A 21,564-nucleotide genomic window follows, 5' to 3' on the forward strand; every position below is an offset into this window, starting at 1 on the left:
TTTCGAACCAATGGTTGAACCAACTCAGGATATACAACAAAGTTCTGAGCCGATGCAAACTGACCAATTCAAGAACTACCACCAGTTCCTGAAGAGGTAGTTCACCCGCAGCCTATGCAAGGCGGTGGGGGTCCAACCTTAAGACGATCTACTCGGATAAGGTGATCAGCAGTTCCTAGTTATTATGTTTCGTATCTACAAGAATCTGACATAGGGGCTGAAAATGATCCTGAAACATTCTCTCAAGCCACAAATTATGCACAGTCTGACTTATGGTTAGAAGCCATGAAGGATGAAATGAATTTCATGAAGGACAAAGGAGTTTGGGATCTTGTTGAGTTACCTTTGGGGCCAAGGCCATTGGCGGTAAATGGGTCTTTAAGGCTAAAAGAAACTCATTAGGCAACATTGAGAGATACAAGGCCTGGCTTGTTGCCAAGGGATTTACTCAAAAAGAAGGAATCAATTACAAGGAGACCTTTTCTCCTGTATCAAAGAAAGATTCATTTCGGATCATTCTGGCATTAGTTGCACATTTTAATCTTGAGTTGCAACAAATGGATGTGAAAATCGCTTTCCTTAATGGTGATCTAGAAGATGAGGTTTATATGAAACAATCTGAAGGTTTCTCTTCTAGGGGAAGTGAGCATTTAGTATGTAAGCTTAAGAAATCCATATACGGTTTAAAACAAGTCTCACGTCAATGGTATATCAAGTTCGATGGGGTAATTTCTTCATTTGGTTTTGTTGAAAATCCCTCAGATAATTGTATATACCAGAAGGTGAATGGGAGTAAAATTAGTTTTCTTATTTTATATGTGGATGACATCTTACTTGCCACCAATGATAAGGGGATGCTTCGTGATGTGAAACAATTTCTTTCTAAGAACTTTGATATGAAGGATATGGGTGATGCCTCTTATGTTATTGGCATTAAAATTCATAGAGATAGGTTCCGGGGTACACTGGGTTTATCTCAAGAAACCTATATAAATAAAGTTTTAGAGAGATTTAATATGCAAAATTGTTCACCAAACGTTGCTCCCATATCTAAGGGGGATAAATTTAGTTTGGACCAATGTCCGAAAAATGATTTGGAGAAAGAATCCATGGAGAACATCCCTTATGCTGCAGCAGTTGGATGTCTTGGATATATTCAAGTCTGTACGAGGCAGAATATTGCTTTTGTGGTTGGAATGCTAGGGCGTTACCAACACAATACGGGGTTAGACCATTGGAGAGCTGTAAAGAAGGTTCTAAGGTATCTCAAAGGAACCAAAGGTTACAAGCTTGGGTTTAGGCAGACGGACAATTTAGATCTTGTCGGTTATTCAGACGCGGACTTCGCTGGCTGTGTTGATTCTCGAAAATCAACTTCAGGGTTTGTCTTCATTATGGCGGTGGGGCTATCTCATGGAGAAGTGTTAAACAGTTCTTAATAGCTACTTCTACCCTGGAAGCCGAGTTCGTTTCCTGTTTCGAGGCTACTTCATAGGGCGTTTGGCTAAAGAATTTTATCTTTGGGCTTAGAATTATGGATTCTATATCTAAGCCATTGAAAGTCTATTGTGACAACTCAGCTACAGTCTTCTTAGCTAAGAACAACAAAAGTGGGAGTCGAATTAAGCATATCGACATCAAGTTCTTAGCAATTAGGGAGCGTGTCAAAAATAAAGTTATATTTATTGAACACATTCATACTGAGTTGATGTTAGCAGATCCCTTGACTAAATGCATGCCTTCAGTTAAATTCAATGATCTGGTTCAGAAAATGAGACTTTCATCCACTTTGTGATTTGTATATACATTCAGTTTCAATAAAATTCTTTGGCATTCAGACATTTTCTCAATTAAGTGTGTACACCTTCATTTGCTTCATATTGATAAGAAAATGTACTTCAGGGACTTGGAATAAACATAGGGTTTCTTTCATTGGGTTTTGTTTCCTAATTAAGTGCTCAATGGCAGTTTGCATTTGATCATAATGGATACTACTCGCGCTAATGAGAACATATCATTATAGTTGGTGTTTTTCTGTTATTGAGTGGTAGTGCTTGCACCAAGTGGAAGAATGTAACGTTTTATCCGTTACTATTATTATAACATTAGGATAAGTTATGATAATATTTAGTGTTTGATATGTGGTGCAACACTAATAACCTAATAGCTATACTACCATTATGATTAGGAGTCTAGTTAGGGTTTAGGAGACCTAAAGACATGCAACCACAATGATGGCCAGTGGTTATATAAGGTCACTAGTCCTCTCACTGCTCATATTACATACCTCATACACTATCTAGAGAGAGCTGAGTAAAATGAGAGACAAAATACTTGTGTTATCTCTGCAGCAGTCCGGATCGTTCAACCGTCTCAAGAACTATGGCGGGAGGTTAGTCGGTCCTGTATCACATATTATATGCATGTGATATATATTTAAGTCTAACAGATTTTTCGTGATTTTTATTCCTGCAAGAGAAGGTTTATTGTGGGGCCCATTTAAATTTAATTAACTTTTAAAAATTTTCGCAGCAGGCGAATCAGTACACGTCAGGCGCACTGATGCCTAGCACGCGCCAGCTGGGTGCGTGGTAACTTTATTTTTAAAAAATGTATTTGTCTGTTTTTTCGTCAGCCAGAGTCAGTCCTTTTTTCCTTTTTTTTTTTTTTTCATTCTTATTTCTTGTCCAACTCTCTCTCCTAAATGGCACATAAAAATAGTGCAAAATATTGAACTGATATTGATGCTCTAAGAACTATAAGAAGCTTTAGTGTCATGTCACAATCATTATCAATTGGCATGCCCAAAAAAAAAAAAAAAAAATCATTTTCAATTGTTATATCATGGACCAATTCACATTGTATTATGGACACTTTATCCAAAATACATTTAAATTATGTACCTATAATTAATTTATTATGTATCTTCTATTAATAAATTATGTATCTATTACAATGAACATTTTATGTGCATGCAGTTAATGTAGTATGTACTTTTTGTTAATACATTATACACCTATTACAATTAATGTATTATGTACATGTAGTTAACATATTAAGTACTTTCAGTTAATAAATTATGTATCTATTACAATTAATCTATTATGTACTTTTAGTTTATTTACATATACATAATATGTTAATGGAAGATACATAATATGTTAATATATAGTAGGAACACAATATGAATGCCTTTTTTTGGACTAGTGTCTACAATGCAAGGTGGACACTGATCAATGATATAATTTGCTTAATCATTATAACATAGAGTCATAACTCTATATTCACAATTTTAAACTATATATTCACAATTACAGAACTCTATATTCACAATTTCATATATAACTCTATATTCATAATTACGGAACTCTATATTTAGAATTAAAATCATTGGTTGAGGAAACAATGCCACTAATAGCACCATTATTTTTATACGCGCAAATTGCGTCGTTTTGGACCTAGGTACACCATGGCATAACAATTGTTGGATATACGTGTCATTATTCTCATTGTCTAACATTGAAAATATACATCTCTTTGTTAGAATAATATAATATTTAAAGTTTGTTCTCTTTTTTTTTTTTTTAACATATTGATCGATATTGGCGATTTTATTCAATATAATATATCCAATTGCATGTATTGAGTGCTATTGATATTTATTCTAATAGTATTTTATACAATTAAATATAGTAGGAAAAAGGGTTCGCATGCCAGTTCAATTTGTACTCAGGTGGTAAATTGATGAGGAATCAAGATCAGCTAGAGTGTAGGAGTTTCACCAAATGTGGTGCCTCCTTATGGGCACCGACATAGGTTTTTCCCAATTAAGAGACCATTAAATTAATGTGATTTATCATTTTGCCATCTTATTTGGTTAGGATATGGGGCCCTAAAGATGAGGAATTTTACTTTGAGGGCGAGGATCAGAGAAAATGGTCAAATAAGCTCACTAAATAAATCAAATAGTGTAATTGAATCTCTTAATTTAAAGAAAAAACATTTAGATTCTATAAATTGAAAAAGTGTAATTGAGCCATAATTTTACTTATTTAACAAGTTAATGTTGATTTGGCGTTAACTAAGCTTTTGCATGTATTATTATTTTGATGTAGCAATTATTTGTCACCTAATCTGCGCGGTGACGTGAAATAATAAAAATCTTGTAAATATTTGTTTAAAAAGTAAAAATTATTAATTATAAATTACTATATAAAGACCATCATATCGTCCAATATGACCAGGACTATGTGGTCTAATGGTATCCGGGTTGGACTTCCATTTTGAAGGTTATAAGTTTGAGCCTCAGTGGAGGCGTTATTGGCTCTTTATGTTTCAGTAGGTTGAGAAAGTATATGAACAGATACTACAATGTAATAGAGCTAGTAGCATTCAAAAAAAAAAAAAAAATATCGTCCAATATGAGATAAGGGAAAGTTATGCCTACCCAGAGACTTTTTTAGTCTCCGTTAGGCAGTTGTTATTATTAACTTTTACTCTTTTTTTGAATTTTTATTTTTTATTTTTTTTATTAATATTTTCTAAATGAGCAAATACCAATTTTAGTCCCACGAGCATTAGCAAAATGACGATTTTGGTCTACATGTTTTATTCCTACTATTCATCCACGACTATTGTTTTAATACCAATTTTCATCCACGATTATTATTTTAGTACCAAAATTCATCAAACCGGTCACCCCTCTATTTAAGACATGCCGAAATCTAAAAAATTTAAAGGCATTTTCATCCTTTTCAACATAAGATTTCAATTTGAGCATGAATAAAGGGATTTGAGCCCTAAGATCAATCTCAATTCGCAATTCTCCTCCTCATCCTTCCTTGGGAGGAGAATTGCGAATTGGGTTAGATCTTATGGCTTAAATAATCTCTTTATTCATGCTCAAATTGGGATCTTAATTTGAAAAGGATGAAAATACCCTTAATAATTTCATATTTTGGCATGTCTTAAACAAAGGGGTAACCGGAGTGATGAATTTTGGCACTAGAACAATAGTCGTGGATGAAAATTGGTACTAAAACAATAGTCGTAGATGAAAATTGGTAAAAATTAAAATATGGACCAAAACTATCATTTTGCTAATACTCGTGGGAACAAAATTAGTATTTGCTCTTTTCTAAACTATACTAAGTCACTGCCACATTTAGTGCCAAGTAATTGCCACATCATAATAATAATACATGTATGGAACCAGGTCAACGGAAATATACTAAATAGATAAAATTAGGACTCAATTATACTTTTTTTCAATTTAAGAAAATTTTGATAAAACTTTTTTTAAAAAAATTAGGAACTCAATTTTCCTATTTGGTTCATTTAGAAAACTTATTTGACTATTTTTCGTATATAGTATATTAAATGTATTTTTTTTTTTTTTTTTTGGTGTAAACCACATTGTGGTCCGGGTCTTTCTCTGTCCGTTTAACTAGGGATGGCAACGGGGCGGGGGCGGGAAGTATACTACCCGTCCCCGTCCCCATCCCCCGCGAGGAATTAAAAATATTCCCCATCCCCATCCCCATGGGGAATTAGCCGGAGACGGGGATTCCCCATTCCCCGTCAACTCCTAGTGAAAATGTTAAATTTTTAATTTTTGTTAATAAAAAATTTAAAATCTAAGTCTTAGTTTCAAAACTAAAATACTAACTCTACAAATAAATAAATAAATAAATAAAATACTAACAATATACTATTTATATTTATATATGCAATGAAGTATATTCAGTAGCAATACTGCAACTTATATAAACAGTAACAACATTAACTATATATATATATATATATTCATTACATATATAAATATATATAGTATTCTGTTAGTATTATATATATATATATATATATATATATATATATATATATATATATATATATATATATTATATATTATATATTATTCTGGGACGGGGCGGGGCAGGGAGGGGTATTCCCGTCCCCGTCACACATATTTCCCGTTCCCGTCCCCGATTCCCAAAAATTTTTCCCATCCCCGTCGGGGACGGGGCACATTGCCATCCCTACGTTTAACGGTCCCCGGTTCGTTCCGGGAGGCATAGAAGCTGGCCCAAAGGAAATCGTCACTTGTGAGAATCGAACCCGGATTATCTCAAAATTTTCCCCCACAAAAAAAGCTCATTTGCCACTTAAGCTACCCTGTTGGATTATATTAAATGTATTAATAATTCACAACTATCAACATTTGTACATATCAACACGGTAAGAAATTCATAATATTTAATATGAAAGAATAAATTAATTACAAATAAAAGTGTACTTGAGATTCTTACTATTTTGGTTCACTCGTTCTCTTCGTACGTGAGTCCCATTAGGGGAGTCTTTCTTACTATTTTTCTTTTTCTTTTATAGCTCTTTCTTTGAAATGTCATTATCTTTGAGTTGTTTGACTCGTATTTTGTATCTTAATCATATTTTTTCTATTTTGCTTCCCTTGAGTTCATTTGTTGTTCTTTTTTTGAATGCTACTAGCTCTATTACATTGTAGTATCTGTTCATATACTTTCTCAACCTACTGAAACACAAAGAGCTAATAATGCCTCCACTGAGGCTTGAACTCACAACCTTCCAAATGGAAGTCTAACCCGGGTACCATTGGACCACATAGTCCTGGTGAGTTCATTTGTTGTTCTTGCATCGAGGATGATGCAACACTTTAAGTGTGGGGGACTGATAATTTGTGGATGTGTAATTTCTGCAATTATTGCTCAACAAATTTTTGTTTAATTATTTTACTTTGACAATTTATGTATATGTGTCCAATCTTAGCATCTCTAGAATTTTCTTTTGTCTTTTATCCATCCATGTGATTTAGTTTGTATAGATTTTTTTTTCCTTAAAAACTTTTTAGGAAGTTGGCATTTAACAAATTTGAGAGTTTTGGGCCTCTCTTTAGCACACACTCACACATGAGATTTTGGATTGATTAAGGCAATTAGTTACACATTTCCTTCACCCATATTCCATCCCATACACCCATAAATCCATAATTTTCCCTTTAAGTATAACTAAGTTGAGAATTAAATTGGATTTTTTTATCCACTTTTTGACCTCTTTTCTTTTTTTTTTTTCTCTTTGGCTATTCTGCTTCACCCTCTCACAGATCTCAAATTTAATATCTCATCAATCATCGTTATCATCCTTTCTTTCTTCTTGCAGATCTGGAATATTTCTTGAAAATCTATAGCTTCGTTTACGATTGGTGGAAGAAGCATCTGTATATCACTCTTGGATGGGGTTTCCTTACCAAGACAATTATGGTAACGATTTTTTTCCTTCTTCTCAATATGTTTATCTCGTTTATAGATGTATATATATGTTTTGAAGTCTAGTTTCACTTGCCTATGTATGTTCTTTTGTGGATTGAGTATGGATGTTGGGGATTTGATGGTATTGAACTCGTTCTAAACTATAAAGTTTATTGATATAAAATTTGACAGTTAAACAATTTTACATCAGTTAATTAGAAACAACATGAATGGATGTAGCATTATTTATTAATAGTTTTGATAATTGAGAAGTATGATGAGTTACTTGATAAATGAATCAAATTAAGGTATACTTTCTACATATAAACTTACATATTTTTTATATTTTGGTTTATATGAGAACTACTGTCCTTAGAAGAAATGTGGTCAAATTTACCAGTTGAAAGTAAGGTAAAAAAAGGAATCAGGGTTAGTTTCGCAAATATTTTAAACTTTAAAGTTTGTAATATTTATAAAATTGACCCCATTTTTTTTTTTTTCATTTTACAACCGTTAGATATACTAGATAGACCACACATATTAATACACAATTCTTAAAGGAGAGTGGTTCTGATTCCGGGCACACACGTACACACACACACACAAGTTTAAAATGTTGTAAATTATTTTAACATGAAAAAATTGTTTCATTCCGTTACGTTATAACACGATTAAAAGTAATTAAGAAATATTTTATTAAGAACACTAAAAATAATTAAAGAAAATATTATAATAATATTATTAACCATACCTATTTATTAATCATTATATGAATTTCATTCCATAATTATTGGCTCACATATTTAAATTACTTTCCTTTTTTTTTTTTATAAACAAAAATGCCTAGTGTGTATATACACACACACACACCTACATTTATAATGTAAAAAAAGGAAATTAATTTAAATATGTGAGCCAATAATTTTGATAAATATCATAAATTAATTAATATAATATCACTTTTGTTTATAATGGAAAAATGAAAGTAATTCAAATAAGTGAGCCAATAAATTAGATATAAAATTAATATAATGACTAACGGGAGTAATAAATACGGTATGATTAATAATTTTGTTATAATATTTGTTTTATTTATTTTTAATTTCCTTAATAAAATGTTTCTTAATTCGTTTTAATCGAGATTAACAGTCATAATGAAATGAGGGCAATTTTGTCAGGTTAAAATATAATGTACGCACAACATTTTAGACTTGATATACAAATCTATTATTATAGTACTAAAATACAAACAAAAACTAATGATATAATTCCGATTCAAACATATAATATTTTAAAGATATATTGGAAGGATAATATGTGACTACATTACCCATATAAAAAGTGTGAATTAATCTCATTCATTCATTTTTGTTGATTAATAAAGTCTGGAAATTAGAAAAAATATGTAGTGAGTGCTTGCGTTTTGCCCAAAGCTGGGAGTATAGTCATCTACCCTCATAATCATGATAAAGGTATAAAAAATGAACGATCAGGGATCGAGTCTCACCATTGCTAATATGGGAGCAATCTCTCAAAGTGAGGAGATTACTTGTTGATTTACATTCTCCCAAATGCTTTGTCGGGTTGGAGTTCAATCTTTTGAAAAGAATGATAAATGTATAACAGATTCTTGTGCGGACACAACTTCTTGTGTTGTCACTCACCATTAGTTACGCATAAATGCACCACAAGGTGTTCAAAAATGCACAATTAAGTGTTGTGCATTTTCATTTTTTTTTTTGAATGTGTGGTACATTTATGCACCCTATCCGCATTTGATCTAGTATATATATATATACCTGCGAACTTACGAAGGATTGCACCACAACTACTATATAATTGATCACTACGGCTCTTATACATACCTGGAGAACCTTGTGGTACAATCATGTTCGCGTGCGGTGCAACCATATAATAAGTGCGTTGCAGTCCTTCAGAAATTCGAATGTTCGCATGTTAAAGTCAGTTCGCACCTGATTATGGACATATATATATATATATATATATATATATATATATATATATATATAATTTGAACTATTATCATCGGTGTAAACTAAGTTAATTTTTTTTTTTTTGAAAACATTTAAAAAAAAAAAAAAACTTTATGAGTGACATTAGGATTAAATTAAATTCACATTGTAATATTATGACAATTTTATTTTATAATGTAAGATTACGGGGTAAAGTCTCCGAAGCTTCCGAGTTATATATACTAGGAGTAGTCAATACCCCTGGCCCTGAAGTGGTAGCGTTGGTTTTGGAGTTTGGTGTTGGTTTTTGTTGTAGCGTTGACAGAAGTGGACCGCTGTTTTCTCCTACTAGCGCCTGGTTAGTGGTTTTTTTCCCTTAGTATAAATACTGCATTAACCCAATGCATATGTACAGGAGAAGATACACTAACATCAATCTAGGAACATAAAACTCGCCGCCCATTTTCCTCCACTACACCGCGAAGCCCGGCCAAACGACACAACAACAATGGAGCGTAAGTGGAGTTGTGGGTTGAATTTCTTTTTTACTCATTCCCGTGTTGGATTGCTTGTATGCAAACTTGCTGCTGTTCTTGTTTCATTCCGACTGCTCTGCCTGTCTGATCATGCATCCCTTTGGTTCATATCATATATGGGTTTAATCTGTGTTTTTCGTTTAGAATGATATGCATATAGAGTAAAGGTAGTTTTTTGTTGTTGTTGTTGTTGGGTTTCGGTGAAAAGATCAAAAGAAGAGGTGGCGGGGTTGAGAAGGCTTGGAAAAATTCGGGTTTTTTGGTTTTGTTTTTTTCGATTGGAGAAATTTGAATGTGGGCTCCGGTGGGGTCTCTGTTGTGGATATGTTCAACCCATATAATCTGTTGATTTCTGTTGTGTGTGTGTTGCTTTTCGGTGAAAAGAAGAACATAAGAGGCGGTGGTGTTTGGTTCTGTGATAGGATTGAGAATGGGATTTGTTTTGTGTTTAAAATAATTCGAGGTTTATGTTTATATGAATGTGGGCTCCGGTTGGTCTCTGTTGTGTATATATTCAATCTGTTGATTTCTGTTCTGTATTTGTGTTGGGATGTTGCTTTTTGGTGAAAAGAACACTAGGGGTGTGATGGGATTGGTGAAATATGAATGTGGGCTCCAGTGGGGGGGTTCAACCCATATAATCTATTGGGTTCTGTACTATTAGATTAATTGCACATAATCCAAGTTTTTCACTTTTCAAATGTCCAACTATAGTATACAAGGTTTTGTCTAATTGGTATCATTTATCAGTTAATTGGTTTTCGGTGGAGGATGATATGGCACAACCACAACCCGGAGTTTTAAAGGCCATTAGTTTCGATTTCCTGTCCGAAGAAGATGCTGTAAGTACCTTTTTCCGCTTATCTGATTGTCCTATACTACCTTTTCTCATTGTCTATACTCTATGAAGTTGCGATATGCATATATTGTAATCTCTAGGTCTTGTTTCATAAAATGTGCATGCTTTGTTAGTATATTTGATCTATCTTCAAATGATGCTTGCTTATTTTATGTAGGCCAAAATTTCGGTCAAGCAAGTAGGAGCTGTGAATGAAGTAGCAGATCCTGCTTTAGGATTGCCAAATTCAACTTCTAAGTGCAACACGTGTGGAGCACAGGATGGAAAGCGGGTAGTTGGTACACCAGGCAATGAAAAACTTGGGATGAATATTTGTGAAGGTGCAAAGGACAAAATTGGGATCGATATGTGATATGATGCACGCCTTTCAGTGCTAAAACTTGGTTTTATCTTTTGCAGGTCACTTTGGTTTAATCAACTTACAATACACAGTTTTAAACCCGTATCTCATGTCTGAGATTGCTCAGGTTCTCAATAAAATTTGCCCGGCATGTAAATCTGTTCGCCGTAATAGAGTCAAGGTCAGGAATTACCGTTTTATTATATTTCGAGTCTTATTATGTTCTTCGGCTGATTGCTTTGCTTTACAGAATGCTGCTTCCACCTCTGAGCAAAACCAGTTGGGGAACTGCAAATATTGCGATGTAAGTTTGCTCAGCTCGTATCTTCACTGGTTTGCTCTCTAGTGTTTGAACTTGTTTTCTCTTGAACATACAGATAAAGTTTAAAAGCTATCCACCGATGAAATTTAAAGTATCTCGAAGAGACAAGTTTAGGAAGACTGCACTTATTGCAGAAGTGAATGAAAAGTCGACAAAGAAATTCGGTTTAGCTTCTGATTATTGGAACATAATTCCACATGATGCACATACCGAAAGTTTTGACACATCAGATGAAACTCTGAAACCAAATATGAGACTTCTAACGCATGCCCAGGTAGTTTTCCGAGTTAATCTTATTCGAGTGCAAATATTCATAGCAATTTGTTGTATGCATATCTGAAAAGAATTTTGTCTCCATTTTTTTCTTTTAGGTCTATAGCATACTGAAAGAAATTGATTCAGGGATTCTCGAGGCAACCTTCAAGAGGAAAAATTCAATGTTCGTGAATTGTTTACCTTTGACTCCTAATTGTCACCGAGTAATGGAATCTCAATCTGGCGATATGCAAGTTGTAAGTTGAAATTAAATTCTTTCTGCACATTTATCGATCTTCATAAGTTCATATGCTTCTTGTATGTGATGTATTACTTTAGGATGAAAGCAGTAGGCTTTATAAAAAGCTGATTGACTTCAAAGGTACAGCCAATGACTTAAGCGTTCGTGTTCTTGACTGCACCAAAATAACAAAGGCAAGACATATAAATATATAATCACACTTTCGATTTGCTAAGTTTTCTTTTCTGGAAAAACATCTTACACGAGCTTTTAAACATTGCAGCTACGTGTTGAGAAGAGGCCATCGGTTAATGAATCTAGTAGGGCATCTGGATCTGGTCTGAAGTTTGTGAAAGAACTTATTATTGGAAAGAGAACTGACCATGCCTTTCGCATGGTGGTTGTTGGTGATCCGAAGATAAATCTGTGGGACATTGGTATTCCGCGCTGTGTTGCTGAGAGCCTCCAGATAGGGGAACGGTTGAATTGTTGGAACTCGGGAAAATTATCTGAGGTTTGCCATCTAGTTATTCTTCAAAATGGAAGTATCCCTGTTCGGAGAAATGGTGGGCCGGTTCGTATCAAAGCATCGGAAAAGTTGCGAATAGGGGATGTTGTTTACAGACCTCTTGTTGATGGAGATATCGTGTTAATAAACAGACCTCCTTCTATTCATCAACACTCTCTTATTGCTCTGTTTGTCAAAATACTTCCCGTCGATTCAGTTGTTTCTGTAAATCCCCTGATTTGCGACCCTCTTCGTGGGGACTTTGACGGTGATTGCCTTCACGGTTTTGTTCCTCAATCGATTGATTCTAGTGTGGAGCTTAGGGAGCTTGTTGGTTTGAAGAAGCAATTGACCGATGGACAAAGCGGCCTGAACCTTTTAGCACTAAGCCATGATAGCTTGACTGCTGCTCATTTAATAATGGAGGATGGGGTTTTCTTAAACCGTTTTCAAATGCAGCAACTACAAATGCTTTGTCCTCTTCAACTGCAGTTCCCAAATATCATCAAACGAATGCCAGTAGGTTCTTTTTCGTGGACTGGCAAAGAGTTATTTAGTATGCTTTTGCCTTCAGATTTCGATTATGATTTTCCATCTAATGGTGTGCGTATTAGCCAAGGTGAAATTATATCTTCTAGTGGGTCTTCTTGGCTCGGTAGAACCGATGGAAATCTTTTTGACAGTCTCGTTAAACGTTATGGAGAGGAAGCACTTCAGTTCCTTAATACTGCACAGGACGTTCTCTGCGAGTGGTTGTCGATGAGGGGTTTAAGTGTTTCGTTATCCGATATTTATCTTTCCGATCCAGACACCCGTAAGAATATGCTTGACGATATCTCTTGTGGTTTACAAGAAGTGGAGAGGCTTTCCCATATTTCACAGCTAATGGAGGATTATTATCGAGATTTTCTTGTTGAGTGTTCTGAAGGGAACGAAAATTGTATTAATTTTGAAGTTGAGCAGCAGAAATCAGTTGCACGTAGCCAAGCTTCCATATTTGCTTCCAAGCGAGAATTTCGGAACATCCAATCCCTCTTTTATAATTATGCGAGCAAGGAGAATTCATTGCTGGCTATGTTAAAGGCCGGGAGCAAGGGTAACCTGCTAAAAGCAGTGCAGCATAGCATGTGTCTCGGTTTGCAGCATGCTTCGGTTCTATTGTCATTTGAAATCCCGTATAATCTTTCTTGCGTTGCAAGGAATGGCGATAAATTCCGTCCTCGTAATATTCCAGAGTATTCTGGCTCTTACATCCCGTGTGCTGTTGTAAAAAATTCTTTTCTTGCGGGTTTAAATCCTTTGGAGTGTTTTGTGCATTCGTTAACAACTAGGGAAAGTTCTTTTGGTGGGCATGCTGATGTTTCTGGAACTTTGACTCGTACCCTTATGTTTTTCATGCGGGATCTATATACTGGATATGATGGAACGGTGAGAAATGCATATGGGAATCACGTTGTTCAGTTCTCTTACCACACCGAAGACCCCGATCATGCCCAAGAAGACCATCCTTTTTCACCTAATATTATGGCGGGTCATCCTGTCGGTTCCTTGGCAGCATGTGCTATTTCTGAAGCTGCTTACAGTGCTTTGGATCAGCCTATCAGCACACTTGAGCCATCGCCTTTGCTTAACCTAAAGGTTCTCTCTCTCTCTCTCTGCACTTGTGTTGCACGATAGTTCTAAACATTAACTGTGAAGCTGTATTCTTTTTTCCCGAATACATGTCACTATCCCTTTACCCAACATTTACACGATTTTGCAATAAATTTTTACTGTTACCTGTTAAGTTTTCGTTGATGACTTGTTTAGCTTGAGCTTTTTGGGTTGAATTCGTTTTGTATTCCATGAATCTGGGTGCCTAGGGTCATTACAATCTCTTGAAAAGCAGAACAACTTTGTTAGTCAATCATGCAATATGTTCATCTAGTATTCCATTGATCACGTTTTTTGGTATTTTAACATGACTTTGCAGAAAGTGCTGGAATCGGGAGTGCAAAAACGTAGCGGAGGTAAAACTGCTTCACTGTTCTTGTCTCGAAAACTCCGAAGATGGGCTTATGGATTTGAATATGGAGCGTTAGGAGTGAAAAGTCATTTGGAAAGGGTCCTATTTTCAGACATTGTTTCTACAGTAATGATCTGGTAGTTTTTCTATGTACCGTTTATGATGTTTTTCTTTTTGCTCTTCTTTACCTAAGTAATAACTCTTTTTTAAATTTAGGTTTTCCCCGGAGAAATGCAGAGACAAGCGCAGTAGTCCATGGATTTGTCATTTTCATGTGAACAAGGTAATGCAGTGATGATTTGTTTCTTCGGTTTCTGTACGTTTCATTTCTAATATTTTGTTTCCAGGAAATCGCAAAGAAGAGAGGCTTAAAGTTGCAATCCATTACCAATGCTCTTAACCGGCATTACAAAGCCGCTAAAGTAAAACCAAATAGTCAACTTCCAAGTCTGCAGATTATGTGCGAGTAAGGCTTTGCTTCAAAGAACTTTTTGCCTCGAAACTGGCATCACTTCAAAAAACCGGCATTAATGTTCCTTGTTATTGACAGGGATTGTTATCTTGCTGGCTTGCCGAAAGAAGATACAAAATTTTGCATTACAGCTTCGATTGTCGGAGTTTCAAAACGTCCTGCTCCAGATTGTGATATCCTTCGTGATGTTGTGATGCCATTCCTACTTGGAACAGTCGTTAAAGGTTTAAATAGTTAAATAGGATAATGCTACTGGGTAGTTACTGTTGAGTATGTGTTTTATATTCCTCCCGTGTATTTTTAGGATTTCCTGCATTCAAGAAGGTTGATATCTTATGGAAGGACGGTTCCGTTGCATCACAATCGTCGAAAAGATCTTCTGGAGAACTTTATTTGCGGGTTTTCATGTCCGAGAACTGTGCGAGGGCTAAGTTTTGGAGTGAACTCGTGGATAGCTGCCTTCAAATAATGGAAATGATTGATTGGGAACGCAGCCATCCAGATGATATTCATGATATATCTGGGGCTTATGGAATAGACGTTGCGTGGATATCATTTCTGAGCGTGAGTTATGACTATATATCGTTGGATTTCTTTATGTTGCACATGAGTTGCCCTTGTTGAGCATATAATATATAAACATAAATGTGCAATCCAACTATGATTTTAGTTGAGATGGAGCACACTCTTCAATTTGGAATCTGAGACAATTTCATGCCAAAGGTTATGGGTTCAAATCTCCATGCCACCCGATAAAAAAAGAGACTATGGTTCACGTGTTGCTTGGAGCCCATCAAAAAGTAATTGACCCGCACACGTGATGAGGCGTGTTGAGCATATAATATAGGCGAGGGGACGTGTTGAGCATATAATATAGGCTTTTAGTTGAGATGGAGCACATGCTTCAATTGCCCTAACCTTTCTGGAGCACATGCTTCAATTGCCCTAACCTTTCTGGCTTAGGAGCTTTAAATTGTTTAACCACGTGAACAAGATATACTTATAAAACACCTTTGATGTGCAGGGTCTAAGTTCTACAATATCTGAAATTGGCAAGAAGATCGTTCCCGAACACTTAGTCCTCACCGCAGATTATCTGTCATCAACAGGAGAATTCATTGCTTTGAATTCCAAAGGGCTTGCAGATCAAAGAAAGGCGAATGGTCTCTATGCACCTTTTTCACAAGCATGTTTAAAGGTTATTGTTGTTCAAACTATTTCTACTTCAAAATTTCCGTCTTATTCCAAATTTGTGTGTCAGACGTACTATTTCTACTTGAATGCAGAGCCCCGGTGAGGCTTTTGTTAAAGCAGCAAAGATGGAAACGGTCGATGATCTTCGAGGGAGTGCTGAAGCTTTGATATTGGGAAAGACCCCTCCAATTGGTACCGGTTTCCATTTTGATATTTTATACTCTGGGAAGGTACAGATTTTGATATTTTTTTTATTTTTTATTTTTATGCTTTACTTTTCGTCTTCTTTTTGTGGGGACTATCTTCATTGATAAGTATCGTCTCATATTTCATGATATGATTTTTCTATTTTCTTCCACCCAGGGGCATGAGCCACTATCCAAATCAACTGATGTCTATAGTCTGTTGAGTAGCAATGCTACTCTTCGGAGGCAATACGGGATGGTCAACCCAAAAGGAAACAACGAAATTCCTATCAAGTCCCTTCCCCAACATCTATCCAAAGCCTTTTCTCTTGATGACATTAAGAAGCTCTCCCTGGCATTGAAAAATATCTTGAGCGCGTAAGTCAATATTTCACTTCTTTAATCCTTGTTTTATTTTTTTTGAGAGACGAATAAGTTGATTTTAATGTCATTCCGATTGTTGTTCCATTACAAATCCCATTCGGTGCAATAATTGTGCTATAGTTGTGCAATACCATCCTGTTTGAGCATAACTGGAAATAATTCTAATATAAATTCTAATTATTTCTCTCCCGTTCTGATTTCACGATTTTATTTATTCCTTTGTTTTGCTGCAGCTATCGCATCAATGAACCATTGAGAGAATCTGACAAATCCGTTGTGATGAAAGCCTTAAGCTTTCATCCAAAATGGGAAGAGAAAATTGGGACAGGAGCCCAAGAAATAAAGGTATATTCTGCTTAGCTTATATTCGTGAGATTGAACCGAACTTTCAACCTCTGGTGCCTTAGCTTATATATATTCCTGTTCACTTTCTGCTCGCCTGATTGTTTCTCCCATTGTGGCGATTGCCATCCCGCTTGTCTTGGCAGGTTGGGCAGCACGAGAAGCACCAATCGCGCTGCTTTGTTGTGGAACGATCAGATGGAACATCCGTGGACTTCTCGTACCACAAATGCGTGCAGAATGCTCTTGAGCTAGTCGCTCCCGAGAAGGCCAAGAGTTTCCGTTCGAGATAGCCGGAAGGGAAGTTGTTGTAGTTTTGTAGTGCTATTGGCTTCTCCAGTACAGATTTTTGGGTTTAGGGGCCTGTATGCTTCTTTTTGCTGCTCCCATTGAAGCTTGTTTGCCTTGAATTTTATTTGGTATAGGCAAAGGGGATTTAATGGAAGTAGCAACGAAAAGCTATCAATGGCCATTTCCTTTTGTTGTTATATAGATGCATCTGTCAATTGATGTTTGTTGATAGGGAAAGCTTTGTTGTAGTAAAAGAATTAATCTTTTAATTGAAAATTGTTGGCATTTTAAAGTAATAGTTTTGTCGGGAGTATCATCTCAAGTTATTGGTCTCCCGCTTTTTGTTTCAACTTGTAAATGCTCATTCATATTAATTTATTAATTCAAAAGCATATAGGATGATTCTTTATTATTGAATGGAGTTTTTATTTTGATTTTTGTCAAAAATAACATGCGGATAATATGAATCAAAATATGCGGATAATTTTGATTTTTGCAGTTATAGATTTAAGGTGTGTTTTTTACACATGGGAATGGGAATCGGAATCAAAATATGAATCAAATACTTGTAATGTTAATGAGTTTTGGTGAAAAGTATTTTGCATATTTGGTAGTAGGGTGGAATTCGAATGATTATCAATATTGATATTTGGTTATGTATAACCCTATAATGGGAATTAAGGTTTTAAAAATTAAAAAAATAAAAACAAAATCAAGGCAATTTATAATATAATGACATCCAAAGCACCAATATGAACAAAAAAAATTAAAACAAAAATATAAAAACACTAATTCAAACTTAAAAAATCAGATTACTAATAAGTTGGAATGATACATGTCAGTGTTATCTAGGTGTTGCCTAGGCGTCCGGTCTGTTGAGACTGAACGCCTAATGTGCTTGCTTCGCCTAAGTATAGAATACAACCCAAAACTCCAGAAAACATACATGGGCAGAACCTACACACTAAGGCGAGTTGACCGGTGTAATTTCCAGTCGGAGAACTCGTTGGAATTTGCCTCACGCGCCGGCGCGTGGCGTTGGAGCAGCGGGGCAGCGGTGGCTCCGATGGCGGCGCGGTTCGAGCTCCGGCGTCGTCCTCCTGTTCCTAGCAAAGCCGACTACCTCACTCTGGCATGTTATCAATATATACTAACGTCTCACTATTTTAGGAAAAACTATTCATCTTCTCAAGACAACTTGAAGTAAATAAGGTTGCAAAAAGCTGAGACAAGATATTTTCAATATACAATAAATACTAGACTTCTCACTATTCTAGGAAAAATTATTCATCTACTAAAGACAGCTTGAAGTAAATAAGCCAGCAAAAAGGCTGCACAAGACAAGATATTTTCAAATATATATATATATATATATATATATATATATATATATATATATATATATATATATATATATATATATATATTATTTTTATTTATTTATTTAATACTCGTCGCCTAGTCGACTAGGTAGTCGGTCAAATCTCGCCCAGAAAGTTCTCTTTGATAACCTTGACACATGTTTTTAATTAGGGAATGAAAATTTTAATGGAAGGAGTAATCACATCTTTTTATTGAAAGGGTAATCAAATCTCATATTTAAAAAAGTTATCAACTAAACATTAAGGGCATCCCCAAAAGGGGATTTTGGAGGGATTTTGGCACAATGTTTTAGGAAAGAAGGGTGAGTTGGAAGAGATATAAAGAGGAGAGAGATTGTTTTTTTGCTCCTGTAAGCACCCCAAAAATTATCAGAATGTGGGACCCACAATTTGAATGGAGAGTTGCACCTCACATGCGTGAGGCGCAACTCTCGCGCCCAGGCTGGCGCGTGCATTTCTGGGCGCGTAAATCACTTTATTTTTTTTCTTTTACAACTTTTAATTTTAATTTTTTTCCCTCCCATCCTATTTTCTCTTTCCTAATCACACTTACAAAAACTCCTCAAAATCCACACCAAAATCCACACTATTGAGGATGCCCTAAGAGGGCGTTTGGTTAGAATGAATGAATTAAGGGGGAAAGGAATTGTAATTCAGTGGGAAAAGAATAAGGTGAGAATAAAGTATGAATTCAAATTACGATGCTTGGTAAGGAGAAATATAATTATTGGAATTGAGAAGGAAAGAAGTGATATAAAGACTAAAATACCTTTGTGTAATAATAATACGAAGTAGTAATAATTAATAACCAAGGGTAGTAGTGTCATTTCATCTATTTTTCCTTTCTCACATCCATTGAATTGCAATTCAACAAAAGGAGAGAATTGCAATTTCCTCCAACCAAACAACGTAATTGAGACATCCATTGAATTCCAATTCAACTATAGCTAAATTACAGTGAACCAAACATCTTGTAACTGTGTAAATCTATGAACCAAACACCCTTCATTGGATGAGAACTGAATGAATTGTATTGAGTAATATCATTACAAATGTACAGATTACAAGTTATATAAAGAGAGAGACTCAGGGAGACTGAGATAAGGAATCATAATCTAACTCAAATACATAGAGTCATAATACTCCCCCTCAAGCACATGGTACAATAGTGACTTGTATCTTGTCTCTAAGAAAAGAAAATCTAGGACTAGGTAGAGCTTTTGTAAAGATATCTGCCAGTTGGGATGATCCTTAGTCGAAATAAAATTAACTTGTATATCTCCATTTGCAACTCTGTCTCTAACAAAGTGATAATCAATTTCTACATGCTTAGTTCGAGCATGGAAAATAGGATTTGCACACATGTATGTAGCACCAAGATTATCACACCACAACTTGGGAGTAGACACATCCGTCATGCCAATTTCACGCAGCAGAGAGAGAATCCGAATTACCTCAGCACAGACATCTGCTAGAGCTTTCTATTCAGCCTCAGTAGATGATCTAGCAACAGTTCTTTGTTTCTTCCATACCCATGATATAAGATTGGAACCAAGAAAAACAGCATAACCAGTAGTTGACTTACGATCCTCAGGACATCCAACCCAATCAGTATCAGAAAAAGCATGTAAATCTCTAGACACTGAATTCCTTACACAGATCATAAGTAACAATTCCCTTTACATACCTTAGTACACGTTTCAATTTCTCCCAATAAGAGACTGTAAGAGCATGCATGTGTTGATAGAGTTGGTTGACCGCAAAAAACAGATCTGGACGAGTAACCGTAAGATACTGTAAAGCTCCAGCCAAACTCCTATAATGTGTAGCATCATCATATAAGTCTGCATTAAAGACAATGAATTTCGAAATAGATATAGGAGTGGCTAAAGATTTACAGTCTGTCATGCCATCACGTTTTAAAATATCTGTCATGTATCTTTATTGAGAAAGCAAAATTCCATCATCACACTTAACAATTTCAATCCCATGAAAGAAGCCAGGTTCGCCAAGATCCCTAATCTTGAATTCAGATGACAATTCTGCTAGTAAAGTACTAACAAGATTATGATCATTGCCCATTACAAGAATATCATCAACATATACTTGAACATAAATGACGCCTGAATCTTGCGAGTAGTAAAATAAAGATACATATATTTTTGAAGCTTTAAACCCTACTGACATCAAAAACGCATGCAAGCGATTAAACCAAGCTCTAGGGGCTTGTTTTAATCCATATAGAGAGCGTTTTAATAGGCAAACATGATTAGGAAACCATTTATCAATATATCCAGGTGGTTGCTTCATATAAACAGTTTCAGATAATTTTCCATTCAAAAAGGCATTGTGCACATCAAGCTGCTTAACAACCCAACCAGAGGATATAGCTAGAGATAGAAGTAACCTGACAGTTGTGGGTTTGACTAATGGGCTGAATGTGTAAAAAAATCTTGTCCAGGTACTTATTAAATCCTTTGGCTACTAACCTTGCTTTAATTTGTATCGTTCAATTGATCTATCAGCTTTTCTTTTGGTGCAAAAAACCCATTTGCATCCAATAACATTCATATCTGACTATGATGGAATGAGACACCAAGTCTCATTTTGAAGAAGTGCATTAAACTCTTCATCCATTGCCTTGCGCCACTCACTATGTTTTACTGCATGTGTATAACAAGTAGGTTTAGTAAGGCAAACCTAAGTAGAGAGAGCCAAAAGGGGAGCCTCAGAACGGCTCGGAGTAGTCATGGTACGCGTCCGGACCGTTGGCCGTGTAGACCGCCCCCTAAGCCGGCCTCGGGTCGGGTGACAGCCACTGTTTCAGCGAGCTCAGTGTGCTCGGCCTGGGCTAGTTCCGGCTGGTTAGTGTGAGCCGAGGCCGGTTAGGGCAGTGCATGCTGAACCGTAGCAGCGGGCGGGACTGGAACAAGCACAAATTCTACCCACAATTGATTTGTCTGAACCAAAGGTGCCTGCAAAATACTTTTAG

At 35.6% G+C, this 21,564-nt stretch overlaps 3 protein-coding genes across 3 annotated transcripts; 2 read left to right on the top strand and 1 right to left on the bottom strand.

Moving 5' to 3' along the window:
* Positions 1-9,721: 9,721 nt before the first annotated feature.
* Positions 9,722-11,555, top strand: LOC109188695 (DNA-directed RNA polymerase IV subunit 1-like). The gene is made up of 7 exons (XM_019339327.1): positions 9,722-9,771; positions 10,543-10,634; positions 10,809-10,971; positions 11,051-11,172; positions 11,242-11,295; positions 11,369-11,449; positions 11,544-11,555. Exons 1-7 carry the CDS (start codon positions 9,765-9,767, stop codon positions 11,553-11,555), a joined length of 531 nt encoding a protein of 176 aa, XP_019194872.1. The 5' UTR covers positions 9,722-9,764.
* LOC109188553 (DNA-directed RNA polymerase IV subunit 1-like) lies at positions 11,503-17,538 on the top strand. The gene is made up of 14 exons (XM_019339201.1): positions 11,503-11,587; positions 11,685-11,825; positions 11,908-12,003; positions 12,093-13,955; positions 14,290-14,459; positions 14,539-14,605; positions 14,670-14,788; positions 14,873-15,018; positions 15,099-15,358; positions 15,819-15,992; positions 16,081-16,218; positions 16,352-16,551; positions 16,791-16,902; positions 17,046-17,538. The coding sequence occupies exons 1-14, from the start codon at positions 11,564-11,566 to the stop codon at positions 17,190-17,192; spliced, it is 3,657 nt and encodes a 1,218-aa protein (XP_019194746.1). The 5' UTR covers positions 11,503-11,563; the 3' UTR covers positions 17,193-17,538.
* A 2,515-nt stretch (positions 17,539-20,053) lies between these two features.
* LOC109188699 (uncharacterized mitochondrial protein AtMg00810-like) lies at positions 20,054-20,507 on the bottom strand. Its single transcript, XM_019339332.1, has 2 exons — positions 20,260-20,507; positions 20,054-20,207 (listed from the first exon to the last, which is right to left on the bottom strand). The coding sequence occupies exons 1-2, from the start codon at positions 20,505-20,507 to the stop codon at positions 20,054-20,056; spliced, it is 402 nt and encodes a 133-aa protein (XP_019194877.1).
* Positions 20,508-21,564: the final 1,057 nt, after the last annotated feature.

This window comes from Ipomoea nil, unplaced genomic scaffold (assembly GCF_001879475.1).
Source record: "Ipomoea nil cultivar Tokyo-kokei standard unplaced genomic scaffold, Asagao_1.1 scaffold0193, whole genome shotgun sequence".
Lineage (NCBI taxonomy): Eukaryota > Viridiplantae > Streptophyta > Magnoliopsida > Solanales > Convolvulaceae > Ipomoea > Ipomoea nil.

Coding starts and splice junctions, on each gene's coding strand:
- LOC109188695 (XM_019339327.1), top strand. Junction 10,635..10,808: donor TCCTGTCCGAAGAAGATGCT/GTAAGTACCTTT, acceptor TATTTTATGTAG/GCCAAAATTTCGGTCAAGCA. Junction 11,296..11,368: donor GGAACTGCAAATATTGCGAT/GTAAGTTTGCTC, acceptor TTGAACATACAG/ATAAAGTTTAAAAGCTATCC.
- LOC109188553 (XM_019339201.1), top strand. CDS start 11,564: ATGAGACTTCTAACGCATGCCCAG. Junction 14,789..14,872: donor AGTCTGCAGATTATGTGCGA/GTAAGGCTTTGC, acceptor TGTTATTGACAG/GGATTGTTATCTTGCTGGCT. Junction 15,019..15,098: donor ACTTGGAACAGTCGTTAAAG/GTTTAAATAGTT, acceptor GTGTATTTTTAG/GATTTCCTGCATTCAAGAAG.
- LOC109188699 (XM_019339332.1), bottom strand. CDS start 20,507: ATGACAGATATTTTAAAACGTGATGGCATGACAGACTGTAAATCTTTA. Junction 20,208..20,259: donor AAATTGAAACGTGTACTAAG/GTATGTAAAGGG, acceptor TTCAGTGTCTAG/AGATTTACATGCTTTTTCTG.